At 35.7% G+C, this 18,612-nt stretch overlaps 1 protein-coding gene across 1 annotated transcript in view; it reads left to right on the top strand.

Annotated features, from left to right (window-relative positions):
- Positions 1-18,612, top strand: part of LOC127840574 (uncharacterized) — a 107,286-nt gene that overhangs the window by 60,664 nt on the left and 28,010 nt on the right. The window contains exons 30-43 of the mRNA XM_052368983.1: positions 2,536-3,032; positions 3,568-4,018; positions 4,633-4,796; positions 5,218-5,293; positions 5,733-5,915; positions 6,871-7,058; positions 7,904-8,123; positions 8,765-8,932; positions 9,588-9,749; positions 10,637-10,732; positions 11,188-11,326; positions 13,510-13,603; positions 15,076-15,196; positions 17,243-17,349. Of these exons, the coding sequence (XP_052224943.1) occupies positions 2,536-3,032; positions 3,568-4,018; positions 4,633-4,796; positions 5,218-5,293; positions 5,733-5,915; positions 6,871-7,058; positions 7,904-8,123; positions 8,765-8,932; positions 9,588-9,749; positions 10,637-10,732; positions 11,188-11,326; positions 13,510-13,603; positions 15,076-15,196; positions 17,243-17,349 (2,666 nt within the window). The remainder of the gene's footprint in view (positions 1-2,535; positions 3,033-3,567; positions 4,019-4,632; positions 4,797-5,217; positions 5,294-5,732; positions 5,916-6,870; positions 7,059-7,903; positions 8,124-8,764; positions 8,933-9,587; positions 9,750-10,636; positions 10,733-11,187; positions 11,327-13,509; positions 13,604-15,075; positions 15,197-17,242; positions 17,350-18,612) is intronic.

The raw sequence follows: 18,612 nt of genomic DNA, 5'->3' as shown, positions 1-18,612 counted from the left end.
AAAAATAATAATAAGGAAAGTTTAATGTACTATGACATCTGTTAAATATGTTGCAGAATTGTGCATTGTCTGCTAATAGACATGTCTAAGATTATGCATATGCATGAATGAAACTGGAGTACATAGTTAGCCTCTTTTACTTCTTTCCTTTCAATTCATTATATCAATTAACTAACAGTAAAACAAAGCATGTTCTTTGTATTAACATCTGCACTGTATAGAAGTATCAATCCTGAATTATATTAGTGGCTTTAATCCTAATTGTTTAATCTATTTTCTGCTTGTAAAAATAATAAACACAGAATAACTGACTATTTTTGCAGATATCTCCAAATCTACTGAACAAAATAGATCTCTACATGTTCAAACCTTTTCTTACTATCCTGAATCACTCAGCACTGAAAATTCTTCTATATCTGAATCAGTGATGTCTTCTGAAGCTTCTGAAGTTTCTTCTAATATGCCTAGATTTGCCATGAAAGTAACCGATAATCCACTAACTTCTACTTCTGGAACAAGATTCTTGGAGATAAATTCAACCATTGATTCAACACTGTCGTATAAGTCACAAAATGGATCATTCAACCAATTGTTGCATGCTTCAACTGACTCTACAATTATTCATGTGACATCCACACACATGTATTCTTCCTTCATTGAATTAACCACAAAGTCAGCATTTAATTCTTTTGGAGAAGCAGTGAAACTATTTTCTGAAGGCTCTGCAATATTTTCTGAAGGCTCATCTGACTCAATTCAATCCTCCTCTACTTCAATTCAACCTAGATCTGCCTTTGATTTACAAGGATCAGAAGGTTCTTACAGTGTGATAAGTTCAACTGTACCTACATGTGTCTCAACTTCTTCGACGTTTATCTCTGCTTCTTCATTACTTTTTGAAAGAACTTCAACAGCCAGCTTGGAATCTTTTTCAACATCTATATTGAAACCTTCATTATCTGTTTTAACTTCCATCTCTGAATCCCTTGCAAACCCTGACTTGCATGACTTTGTAGAAAAGACGTATTTTGCAAAGCTTGATACACAGATGACATCATCACTTCAGATTGATTTGGAAATAATTACTGATTTGCTAATGGATGTAGGTGAAAAAACACAAATAACTTCCAGTCAGTATAATGGAACCGTGCTTTCAACTGTGTTGTATTTAACTTCAGTGAGTAAATCAGGTACTATACCATTGGTAGAGTCCGGAGAAACAATTATGCTCAGTGGTTCAATAGTATTTTCAAAATCAGTTTCAATAGATTTACCATGGAAATATACAGTAAGTGTATCAGCTGAGGAAGTTACTGTAAGTAAATTAATGCCAACAGCTGGTGTAATCACACAGTTGTCAGGTGATTCATTTAAGGGGATGTCAACTGAGCTCATCCAAACAAGTGAATTAGTTCAATCAGAAAGATATTTGTCGAGTGATTCATTGGTGTCATTTGTGAATGTTACTTTAAGTGAATTTACTACATTAGACTATGTGACCTCATCGAGTGATTCAATGGCAATCAGTGATTCACCAGAGGAATTGACTGATACTGTATTAATCCCATCAGCTGAGGTTCATGCAGAGTTTCCAATAATTGATTTTTATACAAAAAACATACAAAATGAGGAAGTCACTGTAAGTGAATTTGTTGAGGAAATTGAAGTAAGCACACATGTGTCCAAAGATATGAATCTCGTAGGTGATTTGTTTGTGGCTGCCGATGAAACTCTGTCACAAGGAAATGATCCAATGACAGGTAAGACTTACTCTCAATCAGCAGAATCAGGTGTCATAACAACAGGTGATCCATCACATAATTTCATGACAAGACTATAAGGTAATTTTAATATACTACAAAACAAGGCAATGCATGACATTTCTTTTCAGATATAACATTGCTCCTGTAGTTTTATACAGTTTGCCTTTACAACCATTGGTTCTCACTTAGTAAACCAATACTGTAACTCTTTAACTTAAATTTACTTAATTTTTCTGCACTTTGCATGCTTTTATTTTTCTGAGCTATGCAAGGCTACATAATGCTTTTCTTTTGCATAATTAATCTGCAGCACATTCTTCTCTATTAACTTTACCACTGAAAAATCTTTATGATTAAAATACTCTTAAGGCATCAAAATATATTTGTTTCTGGCTTCATCATATTTTTTAACATATAAAAAAACTGCCTAACTGACAAACATTATTAAAAGTTAATGGATCAGTATGGCCTTAAACAAAAATGAGCCTCATTCTGGCATAACATGGCTGAATGCATGTGCGTAAAGTGTCGTCCCAGATTAGCCTATACAGTCTGCACAGGCTAAACAGGGAGAACAGTTTCAATTTTTATGGAAATTTTGTTGAAAGGAAGTCCCTTTGAAACAAAAATCCAGTTTAGACAAGATGAGTTGTCCCAGATAAGCCTGTGCAAACTGTTCTGGCTTATCAGGAATATCACTTTACATACCTGCATTAAGCCCTCATTTCCCAGAACGAATCGAATTTAGTTGACATGAGACATATTATTTCAGCCACAGCAGCAACGTCAATATCAGAACCTTCAACACCAACTTCTACAAACACAACTACAGCAACAACTACTAACACAACAGCTGAAGCAACATCCTCATCACCAACACCTGAGGCAACACAAGCAACAGATACAACTGAGCTGACATCAATAACTAAGGAACCAACAAGTACAGAGTCAACAACTATGGAATCAACACTAACTTCATCAACAACAACTACAGAATCAGCTTTAACTACTGAAATAACTATCCTAACAGATCCAACAACAACAACAACTACGGAACCAGCAACTTCAGAACCAATAACAACAACAACAAAAACTTTGGAACCAACAACACAAACTACACAAACTACACAATCGACAACAACTTCAGCAATTCCTGTAACCACAGTGAATCCTTACATTCTATTGGAGTGTTTTGTTTGTGCCAATCAGAAGTATGAAATAGACTGTGAGAAGGTCAAGGAATCCTGTCCAACTGTGCATTTTAAAGAGGTAAACATGTGTTTGACATAAGCATCTTGGTAACACTCTGGTACCAATTATACAAGTTAGTTGAGAAGACTTTAATGGTTACTGTTTCACAATTGGGTTTCTGTTGGTTGTGGTGGTTCATGAATCCAATTCATGACGGAAGTAATAGGTAACCTGGAGTATTTAAACTTTGCTGTGGGAAGACAGGGTTTACTGCATATGCGTTAAGTATTTCCCCTGATTAGCCTGTGCGGACTACACAGGGTAATCTGGGACAACACTTTAGGCAAATGTTTAAAGCCCAATTTTCCAAGAAAAAGGCTCATTTTTACGTGATTTTAATAAAAGGAAGTATACAAATGAACAAATATGGATCATATACCTAACATGTTTATTCTGTAGATTATTTTAGTATAACTGGTTTGTTACTTAATTTATTGTGAAAAACTAAAATAAATTTATTGTGAGTGTTTAATACATCTCAAATATCATCAAATGCAAATTGTTAATACAACTTTAAAAATGACTTTGTCAGTATCCTTCTTTCCTATTTCAGCCAGTGTGTTACACTAAAGTTAATTATGCATCACGCCAGATATCAAAGATTGATAAGGGTTGCATGGACCAGACTACATGTGAACGTTTGATGAACTCAAACACCTTTTGTACAGCATCTTTACAGAGTCCAGAGTGCCATTACTGTTGTTCAACAGCTGAGTGCAACAAACAAATTACCAAGCTTGATTTTGGTGGGAAAGGCCGTCGTAAAAAGAGGTCTTTTGGTTGGCAGGCTATTTTAAGCACAGGAAGAGACCATCTGAAGAAGAGCTCAACTGGTATAAAGGCTATTTTTAGCTCTGGAAACCACAACCTGAACAAGAGGTCATATAGTACACAAGCTATTTTAAATACTGGAAAAAGTCACATGAAGAAGAGGTCAACTGGTTCAGAGGCTAATTTCAGCGCAAGTACTGCACTGTGGAATGGTTCTTCCCCATCCTGTATTGGTAGGTTTATGTTTATTATTAGCATGGATATGGCGCAAAATGCCTAACTTTATGAGCAAACATTCTGGAAAAATTGGGCTTAATGCATGTGCTTAATGTGTCATTCGTGATTAGCCTAAGCAGTTTGCACAAGTTAACCAGAGACTACACTTTCCGCTTTATGGTATTTTTTTTTAAATTTTCCTTGCACACTGAACAGGCTTATATGGGACAACACTCTATGCACATGCTTTAAGCCCTATTTTCCAGATAAAGCTTAATTTTAATTGGAGCTGTTGAGTTGTATATAAGTCTGTGTAAGTCAACAGTTTTACTTAACTCATTTATTCCTAGTGGACTCTCCCATCCTTTTAAATTAGATCAATCTATTTCCAAAATTAGGGATGTCTTGTATGTATATTTTTATATTTAGAACATTTCTTACAGAAATTCCTTTAAGCAAACAGTGCAGACCCTGATGAGACGCCGCGTCATGCGGCCATGTGGCGTCTCATCTGGGTCTACGCTGTTTGCCAAGACCTTTGTTTAGAAGCTAGGCATAAATGGGTTAATTTGCAAATTCATGTTGACTTTCAAATAGCCACAAAATGTAAGTGAATTGTCATGTGTTACAGACATTTTCCCGCCATATTTTGTCAACTGTCCAAATGAACCAATCATCATCAAACCAGGGGAGGTAATCAACGTTTCAATTCCAAGTGCCAAGGACAACTCAGGGCTGCAACCAACCATATCTACTGAGCCACAAAACTTCACACTTCCCTTCTTTGTTTTGAAGGTAAGCATATTCAAGGCAGGAAACTCACATTATATTCTCCATTTTTACTGTCTAATATTTTCCTGTTCCAAACAAACTGGGAGAAACAATAATTGCTTTCATCCACCCATATCTTGAAAGTATTGACAAAACTCCTCTTTCGGTTAATTTTTCAATAAACAACTAATTAACATTTTTAGGAGATTGTTTAAGAAGCAATTTTGGCAGTGACTATTTGTGGAAGAGTTATTTGCGATTTTGACAAAGAGAATGTATACTTGGGGAGATTTTGAAACAGTGCAGTAAATCCTTTATAGGTCAGCTAACAGGAAGGATCATAGCTGAAGATTAGATATTTTATGGGCGACCATTACACCATTGACTTCATGGTGGGGCCAGACATTTCTTAAAGTAGGCCTTGAACTTATAATATTTTTTTCAGGATACAATTATTCGGATCACTGCCTCAGACGAGATGTTAAACAGTGCTGTATGTAACCTTGCAATCCGGGTTAAAGGTACATATGTCAATTAGCCTTTCACCTACCTAATATTACCAAATGTACATACCTTTAAAACTTTTTCTTTGTTAGTCGTTTTTTTTATATAGATTTTGGTGCCTCAGCATTTCAAACTAATCTTTCCCAGATTCACAGTCAGGTTCTCTGCCAACTGAGCAGCCTGGTTCTTTTATTACTATTTGTATGAAGGTTTGTTAGACAGAATGCTTCATGCAGGTGGTTTGTGGTCAATAACTTTAGATTGATAAAGCTTTGGATAAAGAAATCTTGTATTACTTGCTTAATTACTTAGTTTTAATGGAGGTACATGATTTGTGATAAAGTTGTGTGTGTAGGTAGTCTACATGGTCACGATTGCATATCTGTGAAGACATTTTATGCACATGAGTTATGCCCAGTTTTCCAAAAAGGAAGCTCAAATACTGTCCGTTTGTAGACTCCAACCCATGCAAGATCCCAGTTGTTCCAGAGGGCGTGGATTTCACAGAGAAACACACTGGCAAGTATGAGGCCACATGCAAACAGCATGGAATGTCTGTTGTTCCCCCCAGCATGATGTACACTTGCTCCAACGAGACTGGCTGGAGTCAGACCTTTGTTCCAGACTGTGTTCCAGAAGGTATGTAAGCATGATAAGTTTCACAACAAAAATGGTTATGATGAAAATACCTCAGAGTCATGCTCCATAAAAACGGAAAGTGTAGTCCCTTAGGCTGTGCCCACTACACAAGCTAATCTTAGAATTCACTACGCACTTGCATTAAGCCCTGTTTTTCCAGAGCGAGGTTCAACTAAAAGATGGTTCATTAGCATGTGTGTCCTTTTATTATTGCTTTACATTCATAGCTAATAAGTTGAATAAAGCCTGTCCACATTTCTTTTAAAAATGTCTTATTATGCCTCCCTTTCAAAAATAGAGGTTATATTATTTTGTTTGCTCTTGTTTGAAACATTCACATTGGTTGGTCCATAGATAATTTAGATTCTGCACAAGCTTTGACTAACAATAATACCAATTGGTATAAGATTGTATTTTTTTTAATCAATATTATTTATAGGAAATTCATTATCAAGGATTTCATGGCTTTAACACAAACACATTTGAAAATGACAGATACAACATTTTTTTGTTTGTTTGAAAATTCAGAAATCCGCAAATTTATATGTCCATGAATAATTATTTATTTTTTTAACTTTTCAACTGTTCAAACATGAAATAGATTGCTAATGAGATAAATCAGCTTATGATACAATGTTAACACAAATCAGTTTCAGCCAGTTTAATTGCCCATGAGGATTTTATTTGCTGGCGGATGTCTTTCTATGGGAGATTAAAAGTTGTTTTAAAAAGAGCCAGGATCTAGGAAAACTGGGCTGAAAGCATTTCTGTAAAGCTTCATCCCTGAATAGCCTGTGCAGTCCACACAGGCTAATCAGGGAAGATACTTTTCATAAATGTATTTAGCCCTGTTTTTATAGAGCCCGGCTCATATTGATTTCATAAAAAATTATCACTAAAAGTTTAACATGATGTGAGTGGGAGCATTTTTTTTTGTTACCTTTGTTTCCTCCAGGGTCTGGTGAGTGTCCCGTGTGGCGGTACAACCTCACCTGGAATGTGATGCCAGAGGGTGTGATGCCAGAAGGCATGAGCTGCAACTTTACGCCGGCCAACCTAGCTCTCATCATCCAGGGGCACCTCAACGAGACCAACATCCGTCTGGCAGTGGAGAGCAACATCTTCTCCGGGAATGGACCAGTGGTAGGTAGCAATAGCAGGAATTATTTGAGCCTTGATGTGGGGTTCAATACATGTTCGTATAGTGTTGTCCCAGATTAGTTTGCACAGCCTAATCAGGGAAGACACTTTCTGTCAAAACTGGTTGTTTTTTTTAGATTTGACTTTCTTAGAACGATTTTTTTTTCCATAAAATCCAAAAGCATGGTCTTTGATTAGCCATTGTGAACTGCAGAAACTGGGAAGACACATTATGCACACATGCTTAACCCTTTCAGTGCTGGAACCGAATTTTGAAGGCCTTTGCAAACAGTTTGGATCCTGATGAGACGCCACAGAACGTGGCGTCTCATCAGGATCCAAACTGTTTGTTATTCTGATAGTATTCTTTGGAAAAAAAATCGAAGAAAATGCTAATTTTAGAACTTCAGCAGACAACATTCAGCAGACGACAAATTTCCCAGCATGCAAAGGGTTAACCCTTTTTTCCCAGAGTGAGGCTCAGATTAATTTTCAAAATCTTTCTTTTGGTGCAAAATAACAACAATAAGTTAGATCAAAATTATATTTTCTGTAATAATTTATGTTTTAGGCAGGTAGCATGAAGTAAAATATACAATATTTTATTTTGTAAAAGTACCAAAAGAACAGTGAATCCATGATAAAAAAATGTAAAACATCATAATGTTTCAACTTTTCCTGCTTGCAGTTTGTGCTAAGTCTGGTTTTTAACATGTCCGAAAACCAAATCACCAACAAGAGTTTTAGCGTCAAACCGTTCAGCTTGCAGTTTGTGCTAAGTCTGGTTCTTGAACATTTATAAAAACCAAATCACCAACACAAAGTTCATCGTTTCTTTCTGCTTGCAGTATGTGCTACGTCTGGTTCTGAACATGTCTGAGAACCAAATCGCCAACACAAATTCATGTGAGAACCTGACAAGGTACCAGGAGAGTCTGAACAACTTGAGCCTGCCCAAAGGGGTTTGTACGACAGGTGTCACTCTGCTGAACGTGAGCCTGGCTGTGAACACCAAGCTGTGTATGGAGGGCCTTGTATTACCTGAGTTGGACCAGAAGGGCATGTGCTGTACGTACATTACATAGAACTTGAACATTAGCCAAAGCGACAATCTAGTGAAGGCTGAAAATGTCATCCCTAACTACTAATCTGGAACGATACACACATGCATAAAGCACCCAGAGTTTGGCTCAGTTATACTTACTAACACTCAGTTATACAGACACTCATAAGTCCTTTTCCTGTGAAGAACCCGTACTTGATGTCTTAACCCTTCCCCACTCAGAAGCAAAGTGAAAATGGCTATGTGCAAACAGCATTAAACCAGAACATTCTGCGAGTAACTCACAGTCTGTTAAGGTTTTATGCTGTTTGCTTTTCATCAGTATCTAAGGGTAGGAAATGAAGCCTTTAAAACTTAAATCTAGTAAAATAAAGGTCTTTAATTAAATTTAACTTTCTAAGGGACTACAAATGGGTCAAAATACGTATTTAAGTGGTAAAGGGTTAAGAAAGGTCTTGTAAATGTTCCTTTAGAGGGGATTGTACCAGGACCTCAAGGGCGTATGGCATACACTATGTCCATAACAACATTGTTACCTTACAGAATATTTTAATGTCTTTTCAGAAGCTTAAAAACGTGATGGACAGAAGTCTAAAATTATAAGAGTACATGTTTTCTAGTATTCCATTATGTATCTGGATTTTAGGGCCTTGTCCCAAGGGTTTTGAAGCAAGAAACGCCCGTTGTCAGCCCTGTGGTATAGGTTACTACAGTCCTGGAAATTACCATGGTAACGGAACATACAGATGCATACAGTGCCCTGAGGGCCTTTCAACCATAGGGTCACACTCCACTAACATAGCTGACTGCATAAGTAAGTATGGTTACTTTTTTCTTTGTTATTCCCCCCCCCCCTCCCCATTGCAAGGAAGGGTTATTTCAGAGTCATGGTTGGTTTGTTGTTTCAAGGTCAGTATGACTGCATTAAATGTTATGTTTGGCAAACTATGTCGTAATTTCTCAAGTGATTTCATGGAAACTTGTCTTAAACATTGAGATATTTCAACACCATTAAGTGTAGATGTGCAAGAGACTGTTCATTCCTAGTGATCCACATATACTTAAGTTGATTGAAATTTAACATGGCTGACTAAATGGTTCGGGGATATTAGTCATGCTCAAGACAAAGATTTATTGGTTTTGGTCTAGGCAGGCCTATAACAGATTGTTCCTCATAGGTAAACGAATAAGAATTTAGTCTGTCTCTTGGAAATTGGCATTTAATGTATGTGCGTAAAGTGTTGTCCCAGATAAGCCTGTGCAGTCTGAACAGGCTTATCAGGGATGACACTTTCCGCTTTCAATATAGTTTTAATTTAAAGGAAGCCTCTTCTAAGCAAAAATCTAGCCTAGGAGGAAAGTGCTGTGGGAGAAAACTTTGTGCACTACCATAAAGCTCATTTTTTCACAGAGCGCGGCTCAATTGTACTTTGCCTGTTTATAGAAGGGATGACTGTTGATGTTTTCAGAAATGTGCACAGCTGGGTCCTATTCTTTGAAGGGATTGGTTCCCTGTGCACCATGTCCCAGAAATTACTATCAGCCGGGTACCAAAAGTGGGAGTTGTCTCCCCTGCCCTAATAGCACCTGCACACAGAGTGTGGGAACCAGCTCAAAGAAAGAGTGTCAAGGTAACACTGTTTGCTATTTTAAGGTAACAGTTTCATAAGGAAGAGAACACTGAATAGATTTACCTACCTGTGTTCATGTTCGCCCCCAGAAATGTTAAGCATTTCACAATACACTTGTGACCAACAAAATCTTCCACTCATTAAAAGTTGAGCACTACAAGGAAAGGGTAACCAGCCTGGATAAATCTGCTGAAAAAGCATTTTCTCTTTTGATAAAAGAGAGGTGGGGGCTCTTTCTTTATACAAGAGTTTGTGACATGAAAATGTTCATCTCAATAATTGATTTTTTCAGAGGTGTATTAATACAAGGCGTGTTTTGTCTGAAGTTGTTTTACAATTTGAACCATGAATTATATAATGTGAATTTAGATGCTAAGATTTTAAATGTTATAGCAATATATACATTTTTAAATGAGAATTTTATATTTCAGGTTGAGGGTTGATGATTTTGTTTGATCATGTATTGATTTTTGTCGTTCTTATACATATGAGTCTCTGCATAATTTATCGTCCCAGATCTAGCCTGTTCAGTTCACAAAGCTAATCAGGGAAGACACTTTCCGCATACAGTAGATTTTATTAAGAAGAGTCTTCCTTTAAACTAAAATTTACCAAGAAGAAGGAAAGTATGGTCCCTGATTAGCCTGTGCAGACTTCACAGGTTAATCAGGTATGACACTTTACCCGCATGCTGTAAACCTGGTTTTCCCAGAGTGCAGCGCATATGTATGTATGTATAATTATTGGTATATATTAATTGGTATATATTAATTAGTATATATTAATTCGTATATATTAATTAGTATATATTTATTGGTATATATTTATTAGTATATATTAATTGGTATATATTAATTGGTATATAATGTGTGTTTGCTGATTTTCAGCTGCATACTGCCCTACAGCCTGCTCTATCAACCCATGCAGGAATGGTGGCACTTGCTATGAGGCATTGGAGTCTTACAAATGCAGTTGCCCCACAGGTTTGTACATGGTTTGTAGGAATCTTTACTCTGTTAAACTATGATTTAATGCAAAAAATGGACAAATGACAATGACATGTTGTATATATAAGTCACACTGTGACGTTTTTTGTTTGTTTTGTAATGTAGATGAGTCGCAAACTTGACAAGCAGAATTACCTTTAAGTCAGTGGTGCATGATTACTTTTGCTAGGTGTATTGATTCTTAATGTGAACTAAAATGAGTTGCGGTCTGTGAAAATAGTGTGTGGTGTCACCCCAGATTTATTCACTGACTTACCTGGGATGACACTTTTCAAACATGCATTAAGCCCCATTTTACCAGAGTGTGGCACATTTCTGTCTGACTTTAAACACCAAAAGTATTCACAAAGCATTTGAACATTTCTTGTATAATGTCTGCAGTTACATTTTTCTCACCATTTCTGCGAGGATTTTGTCACTTGTTATTTCAGGGTTCACAGGTCGTCAGTGTGCCCTCAATGTTGACCCCTGTGACCACACTGAGTGTCACTTCGGGCACTGTGGTGTCCGAGACCTAATACAATCCAATACACCATTTTGCTATTGCTTCCCAGGATTCACGGGTTCAAGGTAATAATGTATATGAGCCTTACTATGGAAAAAAAGGTCTTTATGGATGTTGGTATAAATGTGTCTTGTTCTGAGAAAAATGGGCTTAATTCATGTGCGTAAAGTGTCGTCCCAGATTAGCCTGTGCAGTCCGCACAGGCTTATCAGGGACGACACTTTCCGCTTAAACTTGATTTTCGGTAAGGAGGGACTTCCTTGAAACTAGAAATACCATAAAAGCGGAAAGTGTCGTCCCTGATTAGCCTATGCGGACTGCACAGGCTAATCTGGGACGACATTTTATGTACATGCATTAAGCCCAGTTTTCTCAGAACAAGGCTCAAATGATTAGTCTGTACAGGCTTATCAGGGACAACACTTGCCGCCTTAAGGAATTTTTTGTTTAAAGAAAATATCTTCTGAATGAAATTCCAGTCTTGGCAAAAAGTGTTTTCTGTGATGAGCTTGTGCGGACTGAACAGGCCAATCTAGGATAACACTTTACACACATGCATTAAGCTCTATTTTGCCTGAGTCAGGCTCATATGTTTTCACAGCTTTCAGTTTTTCAATCATATAAGTGGGTTGTTTACTTATGCTCCTTATACTTTTCCTGGATAAATACTTTTTTAACCCTTTTCCACTCAGAAGCAAAGTGAAAATGTCTACATGCAAACAGCATAAAACCAGAACAGCCTGCGAGTAACTCGCAATCTGTTCAAGTTTCATGCTGTTTGCTACTCATCAGTATCTAAGGGTTGGAAATGAAGCCTTTAAAACTGGAATTTAGTAAGAGTTGTATTGTATTAAATTTAACTTTTTATGGGACAACAAATGCGTCAAAATACGTATCTAAGTCGTGATAAGTTAATGAACTGCTCAAGTGTTGAGGGCACACTTTATTCCCAGTAACTGACAGCTTCCTTAGTTCTAAGGTAGTAGGGAAAGACTTGCTGTAGAAATTAGTTCATTACCAATACCCACACAAGTAACGTGGTCTGGCAAGCCAATACCCAAACCATTTATTTGGTGTGGTAGGGACTTGAACTATTGAACCTTGGTTTAACAGTCCACCACTCTACCAACTGAGCTAGGCTGACTGACATTGGTGATGAATACATGCATATGAAAAATAATGATTGCCTTTAACCCTCATCAGAAGAATAGGTGAACTATGGCTTTTGCAACCAGCATAAACCAGAAAAGCCTGCAAGTAACTTGCAGTCTGTTCAGGTTTTATGCTATTTGCTGCTCATCAGTATCTTAGGTCGGGAAATGAAGACTTTAAAACTTGATTCTAGTAAGGAAGATTTTAAAGTTGATTAGATTTTCTAAGGGAATACAAACACATTAAAGTGCGTTTATAAGGGGTAACGGGTTTACAAAGCCAATGAAAATTTGATCTAAAGTGCCTAGGTTAATTACTATAATGTTAACAGATAGCTAAGAATGCCAACTGGCGTTCATGAAAGATTTTATTTTTCGGTATTAATTGTACAAAAAAATCAGGGTTAAGCAATCTTGTTCCTAACAGTGACCAATTAACATTGTTTTTTCTGTAAAATTTCATGATACGTTGATTTAATGTGATGTAAATAAAAGTCTAAAAATGTCACTTGTTGTTTCATAATTGAAATTTCAGTTGACCATGCATTATTTTTAGTAGATCTTGCATTACTTAAGTTGACCATGCTTTTTTTTCCTCACGCAATAAGACCAATCTCCTTGTTGATTAACTTTCAAACAAAAGTGATTTTAACGTGTCGTTTGTGTAATAAGATCATTATCTCATGAGTGAATATGTGGCATTAAAAGTATGTGGTGTACATAATGGATAATTATATGATAATATTTGTCTTTTTGATATAAAAATGGTAACATAATTTGTTATTAAATTCCTGATTAAATGCAAACAAGGTCTAAAATGTTGTTTTTCTTCTAGTGGAGTTTTGATGTGAACATGAGTTCATGTAATCTGAATAGTATTTCATCTTATTGTTTGTTTTACTGCTACCATGGGTCAGATTTGTATTTTAATGGGACCATCATTTCATGTCATATAAACTCTTTTCCATGTCCTTTTCCACTGCAAGTTTGATGTCAACATTATTCAATGTTGTTGTTGCAATGTAGAGAACATATTTTGTGGGATGTGAACATATTTTATTGATGTGAACATATTTCATGTTTTTCTACCACTATAGGTGTGATGTGAACATTGATGACTGCATAAATAATGGATGTCTGAATGGGGGGAAGTGTGAAGACCTGGTGAATAATTACACCTGCAATTGCACAGTGAGTTTTCTTGGCACAGTTTCTACAGGCAAATCAGGATGGACAAAATGTTTTTTTAAAAGAACACAATTAAAACACAAATTTGTAAAATTTATACATCCTATATGGCTGTTCTCCTTTGCAGTTAACATATATGAGCAGCACTCTGGGAAAATGGGGCTTAATGCATTTTTGTAAGTTGTCTTCCAAGATTAGGTTGTGCAGTCTGCACAGGCTAATGACTCTTTCCGCCTAAACTGTATTTTTGTTTATAAGAGACCTTCTTTAACAAAAATTTACATGACAGGTGAAAGTGCACAGGCTAATTTGGGATGACGCTTTGTGCACGTGAATATAGCCCAGTTTTTTTCAGAACGAGGCTCATACAGTTTTAAAATGTATTTTTCAAGTGAAAAGTCTTAAAGGAGTATTTTACATGGTAGCAATTATATCACTTTTTGCCCCCAAAATAACAGCACATATACCGGTTATCATATAGTTTATAAATTGAAACTTAAAAGTTATTTTAGTAAAAACCTATTTATAATAGCTTGATTGCATTTTAAAGTACCTACTACTTATTTGAAAAGCTCTTGAGTCTGTTTCCTGGGCCTTGAACCAGTACATGGTTTCTTTGTTGGAGATTTAAAGATGTCCCCTCAGTTGGGATCGAACCCTTGACCTACCAGGTGCTAGGCAGACACCATATCCATTTCACCATGGCAGCCTGTCAGACCTAAAGTTAAATTATGCATTCATAACTACGATGTAAGAGCACTTAGTAAATTGTATTTCAATAACCCAAAAAGTAAGTTTAAGAACAAATCTATTTAGCTCACTGGAGCACAAAGTGCTTATGGTGAGCTTTTGTTGTCAGCTTTTGTCTGGCGTTTGTCATGCTTCATCAGTTGTCTGTCATTGACATTAGAATTTACCTTCAGAACTATCTAGAGGTCACATTTATTGCCTTATCCTGATGAAAACTGGTCAGGGGTCGTATTCCAGAAGCATCTTAAGTTTCATTTCCTTTCGCAATAGTTTTTGGCACCAAGAATTACATCAAAATAACATCATTATGTCAATATCATTAGGAATACCAAAAGAAACATGTGATTCCTTATCTAGGAAAGAAATACAAAACATTGTAATTTTGAACTTATATGAAATTATTTAAGTATGACTTAAGATGTTTCTGGAATACCACCCCAGAACATTTGTTCTTATGATCAGCAAGGTTCAAAATATTAATGTGCTAAGAAATCTTATATTTAAGTTTCTTTAATTCTTCTGAACTCCACTTTCATTGCCCTCTTGTTTCCCAATTCTAATGGAACTTGCTAACAACAAACATTAATTCCCAAATATTTTATTTATTACTGTGCTGGCTAATACATATGATTGATTGTACCAGCATTTCATGAGATATGTGGAACTTAAATTTCCTTAATTCTAAGGATTTTCTGCCACATTTAAATCATGTTTTCTATAACTAGGGCACTGGTTACCAAGGAAACAGGTGCACAGTGAAGATAGAATATTGCCTGAAGTTCGTCTGCGAGAATGGAGGGACGAAGATAGAGAGTGTGGATGGTTGCAAGTGTTCTTGCTCCCCAGGTAAGCTTGAATACTGGGGCAACTTTTTTGTAGGAAAAGAGGGATTAATGCATGGGCGTAAAGCGTCCTCCGCATAACCAGTGCAGTTTTTCTGCATTTTTGTTTTTAATTTTTGTTTGATGGAAGTCTCTCCTATATGAAAAATCTGTTGACCTATCTGGGAAACTTTACCCATGGTTAAGCCTCGTTTTCCCATAGACCAACTCATTATTATCTTGATGTTGAGGTTTTTGTTGATTCTTATAATTAGGGATACATCATGTGACAAAGTTATTAACCAGTAAACTGAACAACCTTAAAAAGTAAAAATGGCCAAGTATACTTTAAAAAATGACACATTGCTTGAGCATATTCTCTCTATAGAAAATAAATTAATTTAAGATTGCTTGCATTGATAACATTAGTGGTCATGTCAGTTTCTTAAAACAATATACTTTAACATTTATTGTAATAATTGTGTCAATCCATGTTAGAATCTGCATGTATTTTTCATGCATAAAAGAATATGAGCTATAAGTTATAGGAACTACTCAATGTTCATTCTTGTTAGCTCGACTATTATATATGAAATATATATAGTGGAGCTATCCTACTCACCCCGGCGTCGGCATTAGCGTCTGCGTTAACGTCTGCGTCTGCGTTAGCGTGCAAATTTTAAAGTTTTCGTACTACCCCAAATATTTTCTTTGTCCCTTGACATATTGCTTTAATATTTTGCATACTTGTTTACCAACATGACCCCCAACCTATACACAATAGCAGACAACTCTATCAAGCATTTTGTTATAATTATGGCCACTTTTCCACTTAGAATATGCAGCAAATGTTAAAGTTTGCGTACTACCCCAACTATTTTCAATGTCCCTTGACATATTGCTTTCATAGTTTGCATACTTGTTACCCCAACCTATAAACAAGAGCAGACAACTCTATCAAGCATTTTGTAATAATTATGGCCCCTTTTCCACTTAGAATATGCATATTATTGATTAATCTATGTTAAAGTTTGCGTACCACCTCAAATGTTTTCAATGTCCCTTGACATATTGCTTTCATATTTTGCAAACTTCTTTACCAACATGACCCCAATCTATAACAAGAGCACACAACTGTATCAAGCATTTTGTTAGAATTATGGCCCTTTTTCCATTATAATATGCATATTACTTTAGTTACATTGCCTTAACTACTTTATTTATGATCAGATTTTATTAATACTTTGACAAAACAACACTTACCTGAATACCACAATGCATTCCACCCAAACAATACCCCACGCCCCAACCCAGAATCCCTGCCCCCCCCCCCCCTCCCGAACCCCCCAATTTTTTTTTAATTATTTTTTTCCTTTTTTTATTTTTGAAAGATCATCTAATAAATGACCCCACCCCACATTATACCCCCCTCTCAACCCCCCCCCTACCCCCCCCCCCCCCAAAAAAAAATTAAAATAAATAGATAAATAAATTTTTCCCTTTTTTTATTTTGAAGGATCGTCTATTAAATTATTGAATATGAACAATTTCCCCATGATGGCTTACGTTATACTGTCAAGCACTCGAATAGTCGAGCGCGCTGTCCTCTGACAGGACAGCTCTTGTTTTTAAAAAAAGCCGCTCATGTTGCGTTCGCGTCTTATTACTCACAGCACTGTTGTGTTTCTTTGTTCATTCAATTTTCTAAATTGTCATCGTTGATTTAGCTTGTTGTTCTAGCTAGACGCCAGCATACATTGGCAGTTTGTCACCTGCAAAAAAATAAATAGTACGATTTATTCCATGAAAAGAATAGCATAAGTAAAAAATCAGGTTAACCTTTTCCAAAACAATTAACTTGTTAACTGATCATTTCAGTGCATTAATCTGTTTACTGTTTAACCTCTTGCATCCCTAGTTATAATGCCATTTATAAATATTGTACACACTTTTCATGGCTGTGTTCAAAAAGATTCCTTGATTCTTTTAAAGAGTAATGAAATCTTTACTGAATGTTTACTTCATATCAGAGTATATTGTTAATTTACATTTGTGTTTTTTTTTGTTTCAGAACTTTATGGTTCCTTTTGTGAACTACGACATGACCCATGTTCCAACTTCACATGTAACCAAGGGCGTTGTCTGCTAAACAACACTCAGCCATACTGCATGTGTCAAGTAAGTTGCAATTTATCCATGCTGATAAACAAATGTCAGCATTTCGTCTCTTTTGTTACACAAAACTTCTTCACTGACAATTATGCAGAGAGCCTTTAATTGTAAGTGCTGTAATTATAAGAACGAACACATGTTTTTCAATAATAATGTTTATTTAATTATGTTAAATTACTTTGTGTTACAAATGTGATTGTCTATCAGATACAAAAATTCATGAATATGCAATATTGTTAATACATTTTAAACGGAAGGTTATAGCAGTTTATATTTAAAAAAATACAAAAAATTGTATATATATATATTCAAATAATAAGCTTAAAAAATAGTTAAACTACTCCTAATACTATGAGCTTGATTATGTGAAAACTGGGTGTAATGCATAGGCGTAAAGTGTATTTTCAGATTAGCCAATGCAGTCTGCACAGGCTTATCAGGGACAACACTTTCTGCTCAAACTGGATTTTTGTTTAGAGGAGATCTTTTAAACAAAAAATTACATAAAGACAGAAAAGTCTTTTATCCCATTTTCACCGCGACATTGACGGTATAACACGGTGTGGAATATACTTGCTTGTATTCAACACTGTGGAATATACCTGTCGCGTGCACGGACTACTTTTTAAATGACGTCATGTGATATGCGCTAAAATTAGGTCGATATTGTTTGGTTCATTGATCGAATTTTAAGGTCACCCATTAGAAGAAAATGTGCATTTTTTGCAGAAAAATATATATATGACATATTCACCAAAAGAACTGTTGAAATAAAATATAAAATTACACAATTTTTGTTTTGTTATTTTTTTTATTTATATTTACTTTACCACTGAATGATTTTTCATAAGAAATAAAGTCGACAAAACTTAAGCTTCAAAATTATACGACCTTCAACCTTTAAATCTAGTCATATGACATAATTTTAATGAATCAGCTGATTGATGGCGTCATAAAATGACATACTTATTGCGTCATTTTCCCCATTTTTTTGACGATTTATTATAAACGCGACTTATTTCACATGTTTTCTACATGCACTGTATGTCGACATATCTGAATTGTCAATTGATCACATTTTCCTTATTTCGTGTAATTTGCATTGTTTATAACCAAAGCATATACTTTTGACATTTAACTTAAATATTAAGAATGTACAACAAGCCATACACATATCGCACAGTTCATGAATAATCTGCTATGTTTGCTTTCCTATTTAATTCACGTTAGGCATAGAGCTGTGTAAAGTATAAGATGGTAAAAATAGCA

The sequence above is a fragment of the Dreissena polymorpha genome, chromosome 8 (assembly GCF_020536995.1).
Source record: "Dreissena polymorpha isolate Duluth1 chromosome 8, UMN_Dpol_1.0, whole genome shotgun sequence".
In the NCBI taxonomy this organism is placed as follows: Eukaryota; Metazoa; Mollusca; class Bivalvia; order Myida; family Dreissenidae; genus Dreissena; species Dreissena polymorpha.
The sequence above is the reverse complement of the archived record's forward strand: the minus strand, read 5'-3'. Positions and strand labels throughout refer to the sequence as shown.